This window comes from Sabethes cyaneus, chromosome 2, assembly GCF_943734655.1.
Source record: "Sabethes cyaneus chromosome 2, idSabCyanKW18_F2, whole genome shotgun sequence".
In the NCBI taxonomy this organism is placed as follows: domain Eukaryota; kingdom Metazoa; phylum Arthropoda; class Insecta; order Diptera; family Culicidae; genus Sabethes; species Sabethes cyaneus.
In genome coordinates, this window is record NC_071354.1 from 228554065 (window position 1) to 228573746 (window position 19682).

The following is a 19682-nucleotide window of genomic DNA, read 5'->3' on the forward strand; positions in this document are numbered from 1 at the left end:
ACGAAGCGGGCGGATTTGCAAGGAAATGCTGATGACAGAGGGGAGAAGACGTCTGATTCGCAAATCACTGCGTGTTGATCAACTCAGGGCGGCCGGGTGCTTTTAATAACAAGTGGCGCCTGGCGCGTTTATTTACAGCGTCGATATTTTAGAATTAGTTTGTTGTTTACGCGCTTCCCGCGTTTTGTTTCGTTTCATTCATGCTGTTTAGAAAAAGGATTCGTTACCCGAGCAGGGGTAAGGTTGAGGTCGTGTAAGGATTTGAAGAAAACTGACGAAAACTTGAATGTTTTGAAAAATTTGATTTCTCAACGTTTACCAAATAAAAGACAACCAATTACGCTGCTAATATCGGTTGTTATTTTTCTATTACATTTACACAGTTGTGAATGCGAGTTGTCTGGTTTGGTTTGAGCAACCGTAGAATAAACAGACGAGAGCGTGTTGATCGGATGAAACCGCCCGCATACTGCTAATTGATTTATTCTTTAAAGAAAGCAGAGATGAGATGCTTGAAATAGCTCTAGAAAAGCGGCGATGTACAAGTCATTGATCCAACATTAATTCTCACGCGTAGTAGCCATTCGGGAATGATGAATACAAGTATTTTCTGCTTCACTCGGTTAAATAATTTATTGCGACTTTCTCTGACGACTGGAATATTCGAAATCGGCCTATACTCAACCAACGGTGTATTTTGCTTTAAGATTTGAGTTTGTTTACAGTGAGGTTTACTTCATCGTTTTCCACAGCGAAGCGTGGGTGGCTGGTGTGCTCGTGTCCCACGAGGGCCATAAAGTTAAAGCGGATTATTACCGCCAATTTTAATAAACGTGTTTATGGGAATTTGGAGCAATTTGCCAATAAGGGAAGTAAATTTAAACTTTTTTGGGAAGTGGGATTTTTTTTCAAAAACTAACCAGGTCATCTATCGATCCAAAAAGGCCGATGTAATAAAATCCTCTATTATGTAAATAAAGATAAACATTCCTTGCTTCCGCAGGTTTACGTCAGAAACTAAACAGCAGATTGCTTTGTACAGTATTCCTGTACAGTTTATTCCAACAAGCATTGAAAATGAATATCAAAACCTGACTTTTGTTTCTCGCGTTAGGTTGTGAAGATTTCAGATTTTTGCTGTGACATTATTTATGTATGCAAATTTTTTCGCCATTATTCATTATCACTGGTCAAACCTTTCTCGTCATATAATCTCATAACAAACGGTAGAACCGCCGACTGGGTTATGCCATTTTCGTGCCAATTCTGGACACACCATAAATGACAATATTTCGCTGCTTTCGAGTCGGGGCTTAGGACGTACGTCGTTGCCGGGCCGTTGATAAATGGCAACGCTCGCAAACGTCTCTCCACGAAAACGATTTCCGCCCACGCACCTAATCCAAAATGTTCATACGAACGAACGAACGAACGAACGCCAGCCAACATCTATCGGCAAATCTGTATCACTGTGGTCACGGTGGAAATCAGGAATTCTCCCGCATCTGTCTAGCTAGATGTTCTTTTAGTCTAGTCTAGTGGAGAATATAAAAACAACACAAGAATCCTATATTGTCTTTATATATCGCTGCTGGATCGCTTGAAAAAGCACTCCGTTAGGATTATCCTTTCAAGAGGTGAATCTTTTCTTTTTTGCGTTCGTCGACTGACTTCAAACAACACGATTTTGCAATTTTAACGCGACTAATAATTTATCGCTTTTGAAAGCGCCGTGAATTGATGCTGATGTGAATTGTTAGATAACTTCACATTTTGGATCATCACTTTTCGTACAATGACGAACGTTAGAGTTAGAGGTTAAATATTTGACACGATTTGATCAGTTCATTTTGCGCCTTTGACGAGGTTAATTTATTTTAAAATATTCTGAGAGTTTATGAGTAAACGATATAAAAGATGAATAAAAATGTATTCTAACTCGAAAATCTTGTTAAGCTCAAACTTTTTGTTCTTTATTCTTAAATGTATCAGGAATACATTACTGGATTTTATGTATATTGCCAAGCCATTTTTTTTTTATTTAGAGTGGTTTTAACCCAAAGGGTCATTCACCACTGCAAAACCATTGTTTCAGGCCATTTGTTCGAACTTTTCCAGCAAACGACCAAACGGTCTTTTATACTTGCTGTTTTCCCACTGTTTTCGGCAGTCAAATTTCATTTTTGCTTGATCTCTTTCTCGTCGTTTATAGTTCCACCGGTCTTTTTCAGTTTTTCCTATACAATTAACCAGTGTTCTTCCATCGGCTTTAGCTCCTTGGTAATTACAACGACGCCATTGTTGCTGTACCATAGTTTGGTACAATTTGAATCGTGACAGCTTGCCAAGTCAGGTCACAAAAGACAATCAACCTTATGTTGGTCGTGGAAATGCAACCACCTTCCGAAGGTACCTCCTTTGATAAATCTCCTGATTGATGAGCTCGAAACACCTTCTAAAAATGAAACAAAGGTGAGCACCTTCCTAAGTCATGGTCTTTGACTATCGAAACTTAATTTGACCAACAATTCATCTTCAGCTTTCGTTTTATTGCCGCTCAATACTTCTCTATTGGGCGGAACTGGGGACAGCTTAATGGATCCAGCTCTTTGGGGAAGAACTGGACTCCATTGTCAGTGTACCATTATTGTAAAAGCGTCCATACTGTAATGGTAGGTGACCAAAACGTAACTGAACCAACATGGGATTTAATTATGTTTGTCTGTCTTATTTGTCGCAAAACCGCTAATTTTCTTGCATTTCTCCCTTGCCAAATCATGAACTTTTTTGCGAAATTTTCGCGAAAACAAACTTGAATCTGCTAGAAATCTTGCCGCGGGGAGAAATCTTGAACAACTTGATCATCGGGATTTGGTTGGAATCGTTTTTCACACAAGTTTCAATAATACGTCAAGCAAGACACATACACATCGCTACTGTTTGTTCTTTGAGACTTCGGAAGGGTAGTCTTCCCGGAGAAGGATTCGCCGTCACAGCGATACGGATAATCCGAGATGTTGAGATCAGCATTGCATTGACTTTCCGAATGACCTTCAACAGCTATTAATATCACTCCGATGCTTGGTTTCCATGTACTTTTTTATCACTCGCGCCACAATACTAGTGGGATAATCCAGCAGTTTTGCCATCTCCCGCGTAAATGCTGCTGGATTTTGGGAGTGATTGTGCACAATTATATTTCTTTTCTTCTCCTGATTTATGAACATAGGACTTAGATTGGATTTGCAATTGCACTTGAAATTAGACACGAAATTTTACTTAAAATTGTATTAGGACTAAAATTTAAACTTGAAATAGACTTGAAATTCAAATTGGAATTCAAATTATTTGAAACTTCGGGTCCTATACCAGTAGGACGTAAAATTTGACTTGAAATCAGATTTGAAATTATACGTGTAGACGATAAATATTCCAGGAAATTCTTATTATCACGTTTATTAAGCTTCTCGAATGCTACTAATAATTTTACAGTGAATGACAATCTTATATATACTTATACTCTACGCCATGCCTACTATATCTCCTACACACGTGAAATTAAATTTGACAGAAAAGGTAGGGCACGAGCCTCAGTGTGCATTCTGGGCACGCCAGTCATGATATGTAATTTTGAGTAGCGTAAGCCATATTATCCATATAAATCTCAATGATTTACAACTATCAGAATCTGTTACAAACTTGAAACTTCAGTTATTACTTCCTGATCAGCTTATTTCCGATTTGTAACACAATATGTTATAAATATCAGAATGTGTTATAAGTTTGATATAATCCTGTTATGTCCTACTGCTCAGGATACAGAACAGTCCATCCGCTTGTCGCAACCCTTTGCGCTAATCGATTGTTACTCGGGAGTACCCATGAAACACACACGTGGCACATCGCTCGCTCCACTTTGATCAACCGCGTCAGTTTGTCTGGAAAATCATTCTTGTGCGTGATCTGCCATAGATGTTTGCACTCGACTGTATCGTATGCTGTCTTGAAGTACACGCAAATAGAATGCGTGGACACGTGGGCACAAAGCTGGGAGAGTAGATTGTACCCTACTAGCACAATTGTTACAAAACCGTTGTGAAAACCGATATATGACTAATTTCAGTTATAAATAAGCTGCTGCAACCAGAAGTGCCTAAGGTGTGCTACTTGGGTAGGCAATAGAGATGGTCGGGTTTCGGTCTTGACACTTTTACCAGATGTCGGATTCGGCTGAAAAAAAATATTCGGGTTCGGGTCGGGTTCGGGTTTAGCGAAAAAAAATAAATCCGGGTTCGGGTCGGGTCGGGCATTCAGTAACAGTATTATTTTAATGTAATAAAACAAACAGTACTTGAATTACTTTTAGTATGATTCAGAAATCAGCTACACTGGACTGGTTGCTTTTTAAACGGTTTAGTGTTTTCAAACTTAGATCGAGTTTAGACCAAAGTTATATAGGGTATGTTGCTGCTTCGTCGTAATTGCCTATTCCCGTCCTATCCAACACAAATTATTGAAAATATCAGCAATTTTTATGACACCCAATGCAAAATTAGTTATTCCCTAATATTTTAGTTCGTAGACTATCATACGCGATTAATCAAAGTGAGCTGAGATCTTGTTAAATGCTTCTTTTTAATTAAAGAATTCCTAGCAGCCAAATTTCCTACGTTTTTTGGTGCGACGAAGAAGAAAACGTTTCAATTTCCGTCATTCATAAAATGAAAATAACTCACGCAACGCATTGTCGTTATTCTGCAGCCGGGAAAACTTGCGTGACCTGCAGATATTTTGCAGAATAACATTTTCATTCCTTCATACACAAATACAAGCGCGCTAGCTTCGTAAACATTATTGTTATTTTTAGTTCGGACGATGAAAAATTTTGATGGACGGATTTTAAAACGGTACGACGAATTTAAGATATAAAATCAGTTGCGTAATTTCAATAAAATGCTTTAATAATCGCTTTTTTGTGAATTCAAAGTGCACGGATCGGAAGATAAGTGTTCGAGTCAAATCAGCAGCATAACTTTTAGAGTATTCATTAAATCCACCGACGAAATGATGAAAATTAGAGTGGCTCTCCTTACTACGACGGGAATTAGAAATAAACTCTACAGCCAAAATTCGTTAGTTGGATCATGTCATAATTGCCCCCCATCGAGTGATTGGGTCGACTGACAGAAGACTAGAATTGTCTGCTATCACAAATTGTTGGTTTGTATTCCGATCTCAAAAAAGTTTCGTGCCTCGGAATAGTTGTAATCTTAACTGTCTTTTATGTCTGCTACCTTTTTTAAACTAAGGTGCTAGTGCTTTAAGCTAAGAACAAGCTTTCGGTTATTAGATACCGGTATAACATAATGAAACAAGATCCAACCATTTCATAATAATATTTCATGTAAATTTTTCGTTTCGCTTTTGACAGGTTTCCTAGAAAAGTTAAGAGGTATTTCCGCCAAAAGTGAAAGAAACGATGTTAGTGTATACTTTATTTTATTAAAATTTTCGATTATGTTGTTGGTTCCAAAAAAAATGGAAGGGTGATAAAAACCTGAAATTTCAAATGAATTTTAGAGTTCGAACCTTATAGAGAATACGAAAAGTAAGCTGGCAAGATTTAAACCGATGTGAGTTTTATGAAAATTAGAATAAAACTCAAGTTCAGGGCGGGATCGGGGGTTCGGATCGGGCTTTGGTTTGGCCGAAAAAAAATATTCGGGTTCGGGCTTAGTGTAAAAAAAAAAATAAATCCGGGTCCGGGTCGGATTCGGGTTTGATTTAAAATAAAATTTCGGGTTCGGGTTGGTTTCGGGTTTGACAAAAAATAAAAATTCGGGCACGGGTCGAGTTCGGGCTTGGAAAATATGAGACCCGCCCATCTCTAATAGGCAAGCGTTGACCAGGGTTAGCAAAGCAAAGCCTACTAGCTACATTCCATTATCGAAACTTGACATATACGATATATACGACAGACTTCGCAGCCAGCTGTTAGAGTGCAAGACAATTTCAGGGCCAGTTGCTACGATCCTATTGACTTTAACAGCCTATAGGATCGTAGCAACTGGCCCTGCGTTGCCCAGGGTTATGCCGCGATAAATACAGCAATCGAACCAATTGCCTTTTTTGTAGATATGATAAGCCACATCTTCCAGCCATAGCGAGGTGCCGTTAATCTGGTTCTTTACCATTTTTGTAGAGTTCTGCCGGAACTCGATCTTTCCGGCAGCTCTATTAGCCCTCAGCTGATCGATTTCTCGCAAAATTTCTTAGAAATCGCGAGGAGGAACGTTTGTGGGCAGCCCCAAATTAATTTCCGTTCCGTCTTGTTCTGTGATATCGCCATTGAGATACTAATCGAAGAACTGCTTCTATCTATCGACCAATTAGCGAACGATTGTAATCATATGTCCCTCCTCGTCCTTACATAGATCAGACTTCGGTGTATATCCTTTACGAGATTGGTCTTCCTTCTGACGCTTTTCCTCCTCAGGATCATGGTAAATTCATTACGCCCTCGTTGATACTCGGCCAAATTCTCCCTCGTGGCAATGTTTGAGTAGTTTTTTAAACTCTTTTCGTCGCTTTTGCGCATGCTGAATGTTCCAAGCCGAATTTTCTAGCAAGCATATTCCTCATTACTATACTTGGCATTCGCATGAGTGCCAACCTCTGATTCCACCGGGGTTGATAACCTGATTTCCGCTGAGGTTGCCCGTATTCTAGCTGATACCATGAAGAGATAGGGATAGGAGTAGCTGGATAAAAAGCTATGGACCACTATTTTATATGGTAGATGGTACACATTATTAAATTCACAACAAATAGCAAGATCTTTCGTACCGTCGTATGTCCACCTGAAATTCAATCACAAACACTTTTTTGATCTCAGAAATACAGTTTGCACGTTTAACCACCAATAAAGCTCTGACTGAGTTGCGACGACGCTGCAAGGTTTCTATTCCGAGCAAACGACAGTGATCCTCAGACGGTGGCAAGCTCGTTGGTTTACTCCATGGAAGCAGTCTTAAGTTTCCAAAACCAAACGAACGAGATCGTAAAATAACTGTTTTGATAAGACCTTAGTTCCTGTTAGCTTTGGCAATGATACTCTAGCAATGAACTCTGAACGAAAGATACGAGTCTAGCAAGACTACAAGATCTTTAATCACATGTTCTCTCTCTCGCTCTCGAGAGAGAGTAGCAGCTCATTTTGTAAATCGACTCTACACTAATTACCTGACTACATTAATTGCTGATTCCAGTAACACCAGTTCTCAAACAGTTTCACTAACCGCTGCAATTCCCGACAGTCTTCAGTTGGTTTAACGATGATGAAGATCTTCAAATTATCAGCATATACAAGTTTGCAGGTTTGAAGTATAGCCAAGACAAACTTCAAGAATAAATATTGAGAACAGTATGGGTCTCATGTTACTTCCCTGTGGTACTAACTAATGTTCTAATGTTTTTTTTTTCTAGACATAATATTTTCAGAAGTGTAAGCAAAACAGAAAAGGCGGATAGTCTCATTGATCGATGGCAGGTCTTAACTTGGAACTTATACTTATCGACACTAAATAAACAATTTTCCAAAATTTGGTTTGAATCCAGGAAATCGATCATTCTTTTGAACTCTTTCTCCGTCGCTTCGGGTGGAATGACACAGATCAATCAATACCCAATTAATTTTTTTTGAAGATTTCGGTCTTGTCGGTTTTCCGACAACCTCATTATTGTTCAATGATTAATGTTTTTTAAATAAACGTTTTTTGGCAATTAATTTATCTATGGTCAACCGTCAAGTTTTAAAAGGGTTCAAACATTTCGGCTGCGATAATGTAACAAAACATGCCAATTAATCTTTTTCTGTTTACATCGAATGTTACCACAAAAGCAAAACAACATTTCTTTCGCACAAGCCTGAGGAAAATCGTTTCAAGAAACATTATTAAGCCATGTATCAGCAATAACCATAACCAACGTTCTAATTGGGAGGTGACCGGCGGCGGTGACGGTAGTTTAACAAATTTAGGCATTGCGACGCGAAATCGGTCGTCATATGTTTAATCATTCCGTTAAAATTTATGGATTGTTGTGAACCGACAAACGTATTGCTTGCTGCATGTGCGAGCTATTTTTACCGGTTCCCGATGTTCCGAAAATAGCACTTTGATGACCCGAACCGATGCGATGTTCATACGGCTGCTGTGACGCGGGAGGAAATTTATCGAGAGCAAATTGTTGAATTCAGGATTTCCTTCGAGATCGTCAAGGGCGGAATCTGATCGGTAGGTCGGTCGACCCAAAGACGATGATCGTCGCCCTTTCATTGTTATGTTTTGGATTTGGTAGTAGAATGTGTCCCTCGAGGAAGGTTAAGGTCCGGTACGCGCATCGCCCTCCCGTTAACACCCAGCATAAGGCAATAAATAACGTTGACGGTTTGTTATGACGATTCGAATGAGTAACTGCTTGACGATAAATATATAATCACTTGGAAAATAAATAAACTGTCGACAAACCGATTCATTTTAATCCAACCTGACGTTTGAAGGAGGGAAAAAATATTCGAAATTTTCGGAATCCATGCGGTGCGTAATAATCCTGGTTTATCGGAATTAACAAGCTCTGCCTTTGGGGACAGGATGCTGGTTTGAATCGACATTTGTGAAGAGATCATTGACGTGACGTGCGAACAAAATTCGTAATAAATATCTAATTGCAAAATATATAAATTACACTAAAGCCGATAAAATCGGCTCCAGAGTTGAATTGGTCTGTCATCACAATCGCTTTTCCAGCGATTGTTTTCAATTGTGAAATATGTGCTCTCCAGATGGGACACCGTTGGTGGCCTGGAATTCACACGTGTTGTACATGGAGTCGCTGATGCTGTCTGCTCAGCTACAATTTCAATAAACAAAATGGGTTTGATGTTTCGAGCAGACGTCAATTGCATCAAAGTGTAGAACAATTAATTTCCTGTTCTTAGAATAGTGAAGTATCGTCGCAAGACATTTTATGGGCTCAAACGAGGTCTACGCAAATTACTTCTACTAAAAGTTTTAAACAAATTTTGTCAAAATTTGTAAGTAATTTGCATCCAATAAACCCACGTCTGTATGATTTGGATGAAGATTTGCGCTTTCCAGCGGCGCAGCAATCGAAAATGGTAAATCAACAATTCGTAACCCCGTTCCCCCCATGTGACCCATTTGGCAATGACTCTATGCTCTTGCTGATGTCACACGTTGGTTCAGCGAAGCTAATCTTAACTGCAATCGTTGCACCACAGATTTTCCCCCCAGTAAATTATTGTTCGATTTGAGATTGTCTCTTTTGAGTTGGTAGCTTAAATAAATTACATCGACTCATGACCACTGATTTATAAACATTTTCTTAACAGTTAGAACTTATAAACAAGGAGAAAGCAATACAAGTGGAGTGTGTTGTGTATGACACTAGCCAGATCAGTTGATTCGCTTTGAGGTGCCGATCTTGAAAGTTCCACATCGATTTGAAAGAGCCCGATCTAATCAACCTTCATAATATAAACATACTCCACGCCATAAATCGTAAAATTAGGACAATAAATGACTTGTCATTTTTTTTTTTGAAACCATAATCAAATGATTCGGAGTTACGACCCTGTATAAGGTTGATCGTGCAAATCATTCCAGAACACAATGCCGAACGGAGCAGCGCCTTGATGTGCAAAATCAAGTTCAGTTCCGAGGCAGAAAGTCTATCCGGCGCGGCGGCTAAGCACCGCCTAAGCTTCGCGAAAGGAGTCTCTTGACTACGGGAGGTGGCTGGCGGTTGGGAACAAAAGCAGCAGAGCTAAGCGTGAACGATCAAACCTTGCCTGTCGCCGCTATCTTCATCTTAACGAATGCGGGAATAGACGAACCGAATCGATACGTTATATTGAATATTCCCCTAAAAGGTTTAATCGTTTTTGTATTGCTGAATTAGCAGGTGACATTAGTTGACGGTAGCCTTGTGGGGAGTTTTCTTCAACCGGTTCGGCGCGGTGAGGCGGGCTCTGCCGGTCGGGACAGGTTCCCGCTGAGATTTTATTTGTAACATTACATAACAATGATTTGAAGACATTTTATTTCCTTTTCTAAGCCTATGAACACGGCCCTATTCGAACGATGACCTGTTTTGCCTGCAAAAGTGGGAGAAAATCTTTTATTCTAAATTCTGTTGATTTTATTATGAATCTATTGTGTGGGATGACTGCGCGGAATGTTTTAAATATTCAGAGCGGTTTATCGTTTAGAGATATTTAACACGATGTTCAACATTGGAATGTCAGTTTTATATTGACTACTTTTGGTTTATTGCCTGTAACGGTCCTGGCGTTTGGTCAAAAATTGGTCGAGCTCGAAAAAATACCAGACCGGTAGTTTTTTTTTGCAATTTGTATTGATTCATGAAGTATGCAATTATTAACAATGATTTAAAGACAATGAATTTTTAAATGTTTTCTGCATACCGGTCATTTCATGCAAAGGCGACAAGAGTTTAAGAAGCGACAACGAATTAGCTGATCTCCAGAAGGACTTTACTCGAAGTAAAGTGGAGTAGGTATCAATATTGCCTAAGGAATCTGAAAAAGTTTTATTCTTTGCGGCAAAGGTACCAATTTTTTTGTTGATATTAAAACTGAATTTGCAATTTTTTTATACGTAGACTGGGTAGGGTAAGCGTACCAGTAGTGAGGCATTTAGTAGTAAATTTTCAAATTTTTGGTCAAAATACAGTGACATCAGAACAAATATACATGCACACGCACACGATATGTTTGAAACATTCTTAATCTTACTAAAAATGACGGTTGGAATCATTAAAAATTCAAATTTTGCTAAAGAGAAAGATTTTTTCTACCATCATTGGTTTGCCTAAAGTGGTGGTATGGTTCTCACCGAGGTCCCTAGAGTGGAGGCATCGTGAACCCATAAGAGAGGCAACACATTTAACATTCAATTACTTCAATAAAAAATTATGTAAACTGACGCTACTTGTTTGCATGAGATTAAATACTCACTTTATATGCGCGACAGATTTAAATTTCTCAAGTTCATAAATAATTAATATCAGAAAAAGATAAAATTTAAAACCTATTTCAGCAGCTACGCAGAGTTAAATTTTATTCAGGTAATCTAAACAAAACCAGCGGAATATTTCTACAAATATCATGGGGGTTCATGTCCATGGGTACGAAAGTAACCCCGTTGGGTTCGTACCACTTAGAATAATGGCACGAACCTAGATCCGGCCAGAATATCGTAGGGCCCTCGTATTGGTTCGACAAAGAAAGCAGACACTTCTGTAGATACTTCATGAGGTAGATCTGTCCGTTTACAGTCCCGGTAGTCGTTTGTACATGAGTAGATCGTTTGCCAAATCATGTATTTCTTGGAAAACTTTGAAATTTTTATCATTACTTCCTCCGGAATATCAAAGTTGTGCTGGGCAGTGAAGTACATTAGCCCCGGAAGCTGCCGGAAGTCCGCCTTGATATAAGTCTGATCATCCATGATGAGAGAGTTGAGGATTTTCCAGGCGTTTGCGCAAAATAAATTCGCGAAGTTGCTTTTTGGGCGACGCCATTTTTTCCAATATTCGAAAAACTGACCGCGATAAAAATACAGTGTAAACAATACACTATAAACTACTTCTACCCAAATTTTCAAGAGAAAATACCCAATGGGTAATTTTCTGCAGCGTTTCTTCCGTGGTGCAACTTGATGTAGAACACTCTTTATTTGACAGAAAACCCCTGGAAAACTGTCAAATATCCGCAACGTAGTAAAATCCGTATGCATTGTGTCTAGGCCTTTAAGCCCCAAACACAATGCATACGGATTTTACTACGTTGCGGAAATTTGACAGAAAACCCATGTAAAAACTGCCAAATTGCCGCAACGTAGTGAAATCCGTATGCATTGTGTTTGGGGCTTTAGAATCTCCTCTATCCGGTGAGGTATGACAATGACTCCTTGTAAGAAATCAGCAGGCGCTGTAAAAAAGTGACAACTCAGATTTTCACTTGGTTCGCATACTCTTAGCGTTTCGTGCAAAAGTAACTGTTTTGCCTTTGTTTTCGTTTGCATTATTTTATTTTTAGAACGTTTTTCTTCCCACTTCACGATTATTAGATAAGTAAGTATGTACGAAAGCATAGTTAAAATACAATATTTCATGGTTTATTTCAAATATACATTAAAGTGTTCGAAGTTTAAATTACGTGTTGAGGAGTGATTCAAAATTCGAACAGCCATAAATAATATCAAGTTTTTCCGGGTTTTCCTTCGAGAAAATGAATTGTCTGCAATACACATTTTCACTGAAGACTGTTTGTCGCTAGGACGCGTATTTAATAAATTATAAAATAAATGAAAAAAAAAATTTGCAATACTCAAAAAAATTTTCAATTTCGGGCAGCTTCGCACAAACCAGACAACCATTAGGTGAAAGTACTATATTTTATGTATAAAAAAAATATTTCGATTAGGAGTACTCCAAAGGAATTTCAGAAAAATCAATTGAAAAATGTGTTATTTTTTGATAAAATTTTTTATAACTCATTAAATTTGCATCTTCGTGAAAAACAATCTTCAGAGAAAATATGTATTTTAGCATACTGAATAACTTCGTAGAACATTAGAAAGTAATGAAAAAATTGTGTGCAAAGTTATTGAGCATAATTGATTTTTAAGTGTTCCTTTTTGGCACATCATTATATTTCGCAACCGGTAAGAGATAGATAGTTACTATAGTCACCAAAATTGCTTATTTTAGTATGTTCTGCAACTTTTTGAAGAAAAAATTTTTTTTAATATTATTTAAAAAAACAAAAGTTCGTATCACCCTAATAGAGGAGTTAACGGGCACCCTAATAGTGCAGAAAGATATTTAATTATTATTTATTTATTAAACTTCTCCGAAGACACCACCATTGAAAAATTACGCATTTTTTACTCAATTGCTAATGTCCGCGTTTTTTCAAAATTTGACCACTGTGCATTGTTATACTGTACAAAGTCAACTTGCTGTAGATGTGGTACATGGAGTACGAAAATATCAGCAACTAACTACAGAAGTATGGATTGAAACTAATTATTGTGTGAAATATTTACATCATACTTTTAAGTGGATTTAAAAAGATAGTGTATGGAAAAAGGATAGAAGGATTTTTTAATTTGAGTGGAACTCAAAACATTAACACGTATCAAAGTAATTCAAGTGTTCGGTGTCTGAGACTGCAATATTCGAGCTTTGAATGATGACTACGCTGCCCATAAATAGAAGACAGTCACATCTGCAAAAACGTGCAACTACGAAAAACGCTGTTGAAGCCACGACAATTTTTCTTTAATATTGAATCGATTTTGGAAACAAATCGTCCAAATCGTCATAAAATCACTTGAATGTACATAACAGAATACTTTTACAAGCAATTGGTTCATAAGTGACTTAAAATTTGTATCAAAACTTAGAAAAACTGCCGAAGTTACTGATATGCGTTTATTTGTGCTTGAATAAGCAAGAATAAACGCATAACAGTCACAGGGTCACAGCCACAGCATGCCTTGATCCTTACGTTGTCGGTGACTCGGCAGTACTTTCAAGACCACGTGTCGTTGTTGTTTTGATAATTCACGTGCTCGTTCAATTCAATTGTTCGAAATGTCCTTTTTGACTCATTTTGGCATTTTCTCCTTTTTATTGTAATTTGTTATCTTGAGTTTACAGTGAGGTCCCATAACGTGTCCGAGTATGACCAATGCGATCCTGGGCACTATATGTGACAACAAATGAACTATTTCAAACTAGTTTTGCAATTTCGAGTACCGACTTAGAGAGGTCACATGTTGCATTTTAGTTAAATTCAGAAACTGATCCCCGTAGAGGTATCTGGAACATTCACGGACATATTTAGATGTGGCCAATGGCGTCTTGAACACTTTATACGACTACCAATAGTCTAGATTTGCCGTGTATTTATAGGTGTCACATGATGGGTTTGTTGTGATTCAAGGTGCTTCTATGTTCAAGTCCCATATATTCCGGAACTTGTTCCCACTGTAACTTCGGAATCGTACATCCGATCCAAATTCTCCTCAATAGTGTTCTTCTAGGCCATAAAATCTTCCGTTTGGTAGTTGCTGCAGTCGAGTCGGTCCAGGCATTTCCAAAAAACAGATGCTTATTGATATATTTTCACTACTGTGACTGTTATGCGTTTATTTGTAATATGGGACTGACATAGTTTGATATTTTTTTCAACATCTTGGGAACAAACATAACTTTTTTGTTTGAAATATTGAAAGAACAGTTAATTTAAAGATGATTTCCAGGTTTATCTCAAAAGAGGTGAAAAGTCAGATGGGACTGTTATGCATTTATGGGCAGTACGCAAGTGTTTGAAGTTTGAATCAAAACCGAACTGTAGTTTTTTAGTGTTTTTCAATGTAAAATAACATTTTATCCTCATTTTTGAAATTTTTCAACGAGAATAATTAAATTGTCAACCTATTAAACCATTTGTTTTCTAACATTTTACTTTGAAAAAAGTTCCAGCATAGCTTAAGTGTTCGAAGTTTGAATCAGAACGGTAAATCGAAAATTTTTTTCTGATGCAGAGCAATCAGAGATACCGCCCGTTCCCGTTTCGAATAACAACCCCCTCGATTCTCTAGCGAGCAACGTTGGAGAGTTTCGGCTGGAACTGGATTCTGGAACTGGACCAGAATATAAACCAGATTTTGGGCCACATTTTTGATTCAGACCACCACCATTTTAAATAGATTTGGGATCAGGTTTTGAACCAGGTTCCGAAACCAGAACCGCATTTTGGACCGGGACTAGGTACTAAATTTCGTAAAAAATGTTGGAACAGATTTTAAATAAACTCTGGACCAGATTTTGGGCTACATTGGCCGTATTTTGACCAGATTATGGACCTGAACCAGATGTTGGACCTCCATCAGATTCTGGGCCAGATTTTGTATCACATTTTTATCAAGTTTAGACCAGGTTTTGGATAATATTTTGGACCACATTTTTGATCAGATTATGGATCAGAAGTCGATCCAGATTTTGAACCCCATTCTGGGTAAAAATCAGACTTTGGGGCTGGACCACATTCTCGACCACATTTTAGTACACATTTTGAATAAATTTTTGGACCAGATTCTCAAACTGGATCAGATTATAAACCAGATTTTCGACCACATTTTTATCAGATTTTGGACCCAGATTGTAGATCCAGTTCGAGAACCGTAACGTGACATTGTGGCGACCCAGACGAATGCTCGAAGTTTATTATTCTTTACAATTTTTTGACGACGGTCTGTACATGATTCATCCAACTCCCTTTATCCAGTGCTTTGCTACACTCGAGAGTACCTTACTGAAATTTCAGTCGTGTTTGATGCCCCCTAGAGGCTAGCGTCTGGCCCACTGCACGCTACTGTGCTAAGCTTACGTTAGCGCTTCGACAGGATCTAACGTCAATGACTCCAATCAACGTTTTGTATTCCTCCTCCTAGCCGACCTGAGCATTCAAATCTCCAATGACGATCTTAATGTCATGTTTTGGGCAGCAGACGTATTCACGCTCCAACTGTGCGTAGAATTCCTACTTGTCGTCATTGGTACTTCTGTGGTGAGGACTGAGGACATTCGAAGGAGAAAGTGTACCCAGCTCATGTGGGTTGCCGCAGCTCTGGTAGATGCCTATCTCTGAACCTACGTACCGTTAACTCTTCCAGCACACCTCCTGCAGCACTGGGACGTCAACCTAGCGACATTTCAATACGTCGGAGAGTGCCCGAGTGCTCCATTGGAAGTTGAGAGATCGGCAGTTCCACGTCCCGAGTTTCCAATCCATAATTTTTTTTTCGTCACATGAGTCTATTCCGATTGTTCCAGTCCGAATTTCTTTGTTCCTATTTCATTACTTATTAGTTTCTAATGGTGGCGGTTTGCAAGACCTGCGGCACCAACCTGTTTCGCCGGAGGACCAATAACGCTTAAAAGAGCTCTCCTTCCCTCTCACATGCGACCTTGACTTCCACCGGCCTTTGGTTATCGGAAGAGGTTACCTGTTGTCGCCCAGTTATACTCGTTTTATGGACAGTTTTAAATGTTGTTGTATGCTACTTTTTCTTTTGCAAATTGTAGTTGGTTGCATTCGTGGTTCTTCAGGGGAGCAATATGGGATCTCTGCTGTTCCCGATCTTTTTCAACGATGTTGCGACTAGTGACTGTAAACTCATTTACGCTGACGTTCTCACACATCAGTTTGTGGTGAGTCTTCGATGCTGTCATTTACAAGCGTTCTGCTGCTCCTAAGTTATGGGAAAAAAGTCTCAATTTTAAGCACTACAGAAGCGACAGTAAAACAAATATAAACAAACCGGGTGAGAGTTCGTACTAGTCCACTAAAAAATAGAAATCTTTGCCCGGAATATTTGGATCAAACCAGGAGAGCAAAGGATTAAGACTGTGATAAATTCCTTTTACACTGAGGGTTTCTATTTATTTTGTTCAAATTCTATTCCATTTAAAATAAATTATATAGTTTTCGCATATACCGCTGATAAACTAAATTTGATAGAACTTATTTCTTCTCTCTTCCTAGTACGAAAACGAAGTCCACCCGCTACCGGACGAATATAGCGAAGAACCGTACGAAGGTGAAAGTGACATCGAGGAGGGCAGCACCAGCGTGTTCGGCATTCCGGACTACCGGCTGGATGACATGGAGACGGAAATTAGCGTGACGGCCAGCAACACACTGCCGGATGGAAAGCGCAAAGCTCGCTCAATTACCGGAATGACCTACCAAGGAGTGCCGATTCTGGACGAACCATACATGAACCGACAGCTCAATCGCACTCGACATCACCGTCTGCACCATCACCAGCAGCAACAGGAACAACGGTACCGCGAGACGCAGTACCAGCAAATGCGTCAAAGGCCGGAGGAAACGGCGACTCCACCGCCGCAGCTAAAACTGAAGTGGGACGATGAAAGCAGGTGTGAACGCAATGAATTTAAGCAATTTGCCCCCCTAATAGAGTGACTATAATGGACGTATTTTCTCGTTTTCGTTCGGTTGAATTAATTATAGGGAAATTCCAGCACATCAGCAGACGAACGGCGCTGCCGCATCCGATAGGCAGCAATTTTCTCCGCGACGACATTCGAATTCGCTCCGGTCGAGCTCCTCGCAGCAGCCTTCCACCCCGTCCTACGTTCGGCAGAATGATTTTGACAAAAATGAGAAGCTTGTGCAAGGTGTACCGCAAAATCTAGTAATTTCCAAATTATCGGATAAATTTCTGACGGAAATTTTCAAAGTCATTATTTTGGTTTCTTGTTAGGTTGGACCGGATTTTACTACCAAACTGCCGGGACCGTTCCTTGATCGGCGCAGCCGAGTTATGCTAACCAATGGAGAAAATAAATATCAGAAAGTTATCAAGAATCCAGGAACCTATATGGTAAATATTTCCTAATGAAATTTGAATTTGTCTACATTGTTTTCAATATTTTGCAAGCAGGAATCCCGTAAACCACCGGTTCAGCGAATAGGACGAATCATGCGTAAATCGGCAGGTCCGGCCCGCGTCACTGCTCTGCACTTGGCCAAATATCACCCGCACTACAGCAGCCACCGTGCGACAAATCACGTCAACTGGCACTGGCTGCCGGTGGATAAAGCCAACCAGGATGCTCTCAGCAGTGGCCACTTCAAACTCTCCCATAACGGTACTCTGACTGTCAACGACACTGGACTGTACTTTGTTTATGCACAGGTGAGTCGGCCGGATTTTGAGGCGAATAACCATGTATTATTTACTAATGAATGCTGGTTCTCGTTTTAGATAACCTATTCCGACCAACATCCGATCAGTGGTTTCAACATTGTGGTTAACGGTCGAAATCACGTGTCCTGCTCGGTTCACGGCCAGCATGGCAAAAAGACGAACACATGTTACACGGCAGCGCTGATAGATCTGGATAATGGAGCCCAACTGGAAGTCAAAGATGTGGACGAAGGTCGCATCCATTTGCCCTTCCAGGAGAAAACGTTCTTCGGACTGTACAAACTGGGCAGACGGCCGCTGGCCTATGTTTAATCGCTAACCCGAGAAACCTGAGAGTTTAATCTTCTTTTGTATATAGAATAGTTTTCAGAGAGCTAATAATATTTGTCTTGTCTTGTTATTAATACGAGTATGTATTGAATGTGTTATTGCTCGCACTGTCGTGATATTTATACGGAACTCATACAGCCCATTTATTGAAATAAACACAGTAAAACCGTCGAACATTGGTGCCATACATGAAGCGCTCTAATAATCTAAAAGTTAGCAACGGGTTCATTTCACTTTCGGGCCTGAAAAGAAAATTCCATCACGACGACCTGACGGCACATTCGTGACGAAAGTGACCGAAAAAAAACTTCCATCATTATATTAATCATCCTATCCGGAACGACGACGACGACGACGGCCGGCGTCGAAGTTGAGAGCATCTCTCTGTGCCATCACATTGTTATCGAGCTTTCGTATATAGGTTCAAAGTCACTCGCTTGGTAACTTGGTTGGACAGGATATGAACAACTTTACCGACATTTCCGACGACTAGGCTACGTAAAAAGAAGGCGCAGGTGTCTCCGGGGTATGCCGTTCCTATCACGAGCCATCCAGACATCACCCAGGCACCGATCCTGTCCGGGGAGGATAGGAATTTCATAAAAAACAGGGATGGGCGCACATAGGAATTTGTGCCACAGCAGCATATCGCCGATCGGTGATGACTTTCTGTCTGAAATATTTCTGAGTTCTTTTTTTTTATTTATATGGACACGTCCGCCCTGGGATAGGCGGCTCGGATAGTACCACCAAAAGAGAGAACTAAAATATATCACACTTTTCCGCATTTTGTGGGCAGAAACATGGATGGTGGATGTGAGCGGAAGAACCTCACTAACGGGGTTGGAAAATATTTTTCACATCCCATCAGAAGAAGTCTACTGATTCTTATGGTTCACTTCACACAACAGTCCTACCGTTGCGCGTTGGTTGGTAGCAGCGAAAGCACTTGATTGCAATCATTACCGATGATAGTGATGTAGCAGAAAAGTAAGGCCAGCGAAGGAGTGCTTTACTTGTAAGTAGGTAGAAGACTTATTATAAATCATATTGAGAGGAAAAGTGAATGGAATTGATTTTATGGCGATTTTTACGGGATAATTTAATAATAAACACGTATCACGATTTATGAATGTAAGAATGTTTTGGCTTCGAAAATGGAGTAATTATAAAATGGCGAATCTATTATTACTTATCACAAAAATACCGAACAATTGGGTTTACAACTCCAGACTTTCGAGTGCAACTGGATTCCAAATAAAAGTTGAAATTGGACTTTGAATTAGCCTTTGCTTCACGTTAAACTGGAAATTAGATTCTAAGTTAGACCAAAATTTAGAATAATTTGGACTGGAAGTGTTATCAAACTGGAAGGAACTGGAAGGAAATCAAACTTGAAAACCAAATTTAAAATGTTTATTTAAAGTTGGGTTTGAAATTGGACATTAATTGGATTCATATTGGACCTTAAGTTGAACCTAAAATCGGAATTGAATT

At 39.3% G+C, this 19682-nt stretch overlaps 1 protein-coding gene across 1 annotated transcript in view; it reads left to right on the forward strand.

Annotated features, from left to right (window-relative positions):
- The window catches only part of LOC128737639 (uncharacterized), a 37497-nt gene extending 19178 nt beyond the window's left edge, over positions 1-18319 (forward strand). Inside the window, exons 3-7 of the mRNA XM_053832316.1 lie at positions 16664-17061; positions 17156-17339; positions 17409-17528; positions 17589-17843; positions 17913-18319. Of these exons, the coding sequence (XP_053688291.1) occupies positions 16664-17061; positions 17156-17339; positions 17409-17528; positions 17589-17843; positions 17913-18167 (1212 nt within the window). The 3' untranslated portion in view covers positions 18168-18319. The remainder of the gene's footprint in view (positions 1-16663; positions 17062-17155; positions 17340-17408; positions 17529-17588; positions 17844-17912) is intronic.
- The last annotated feature ends 1363 nt before the right edge of the window (positions 18320-19682 follow it).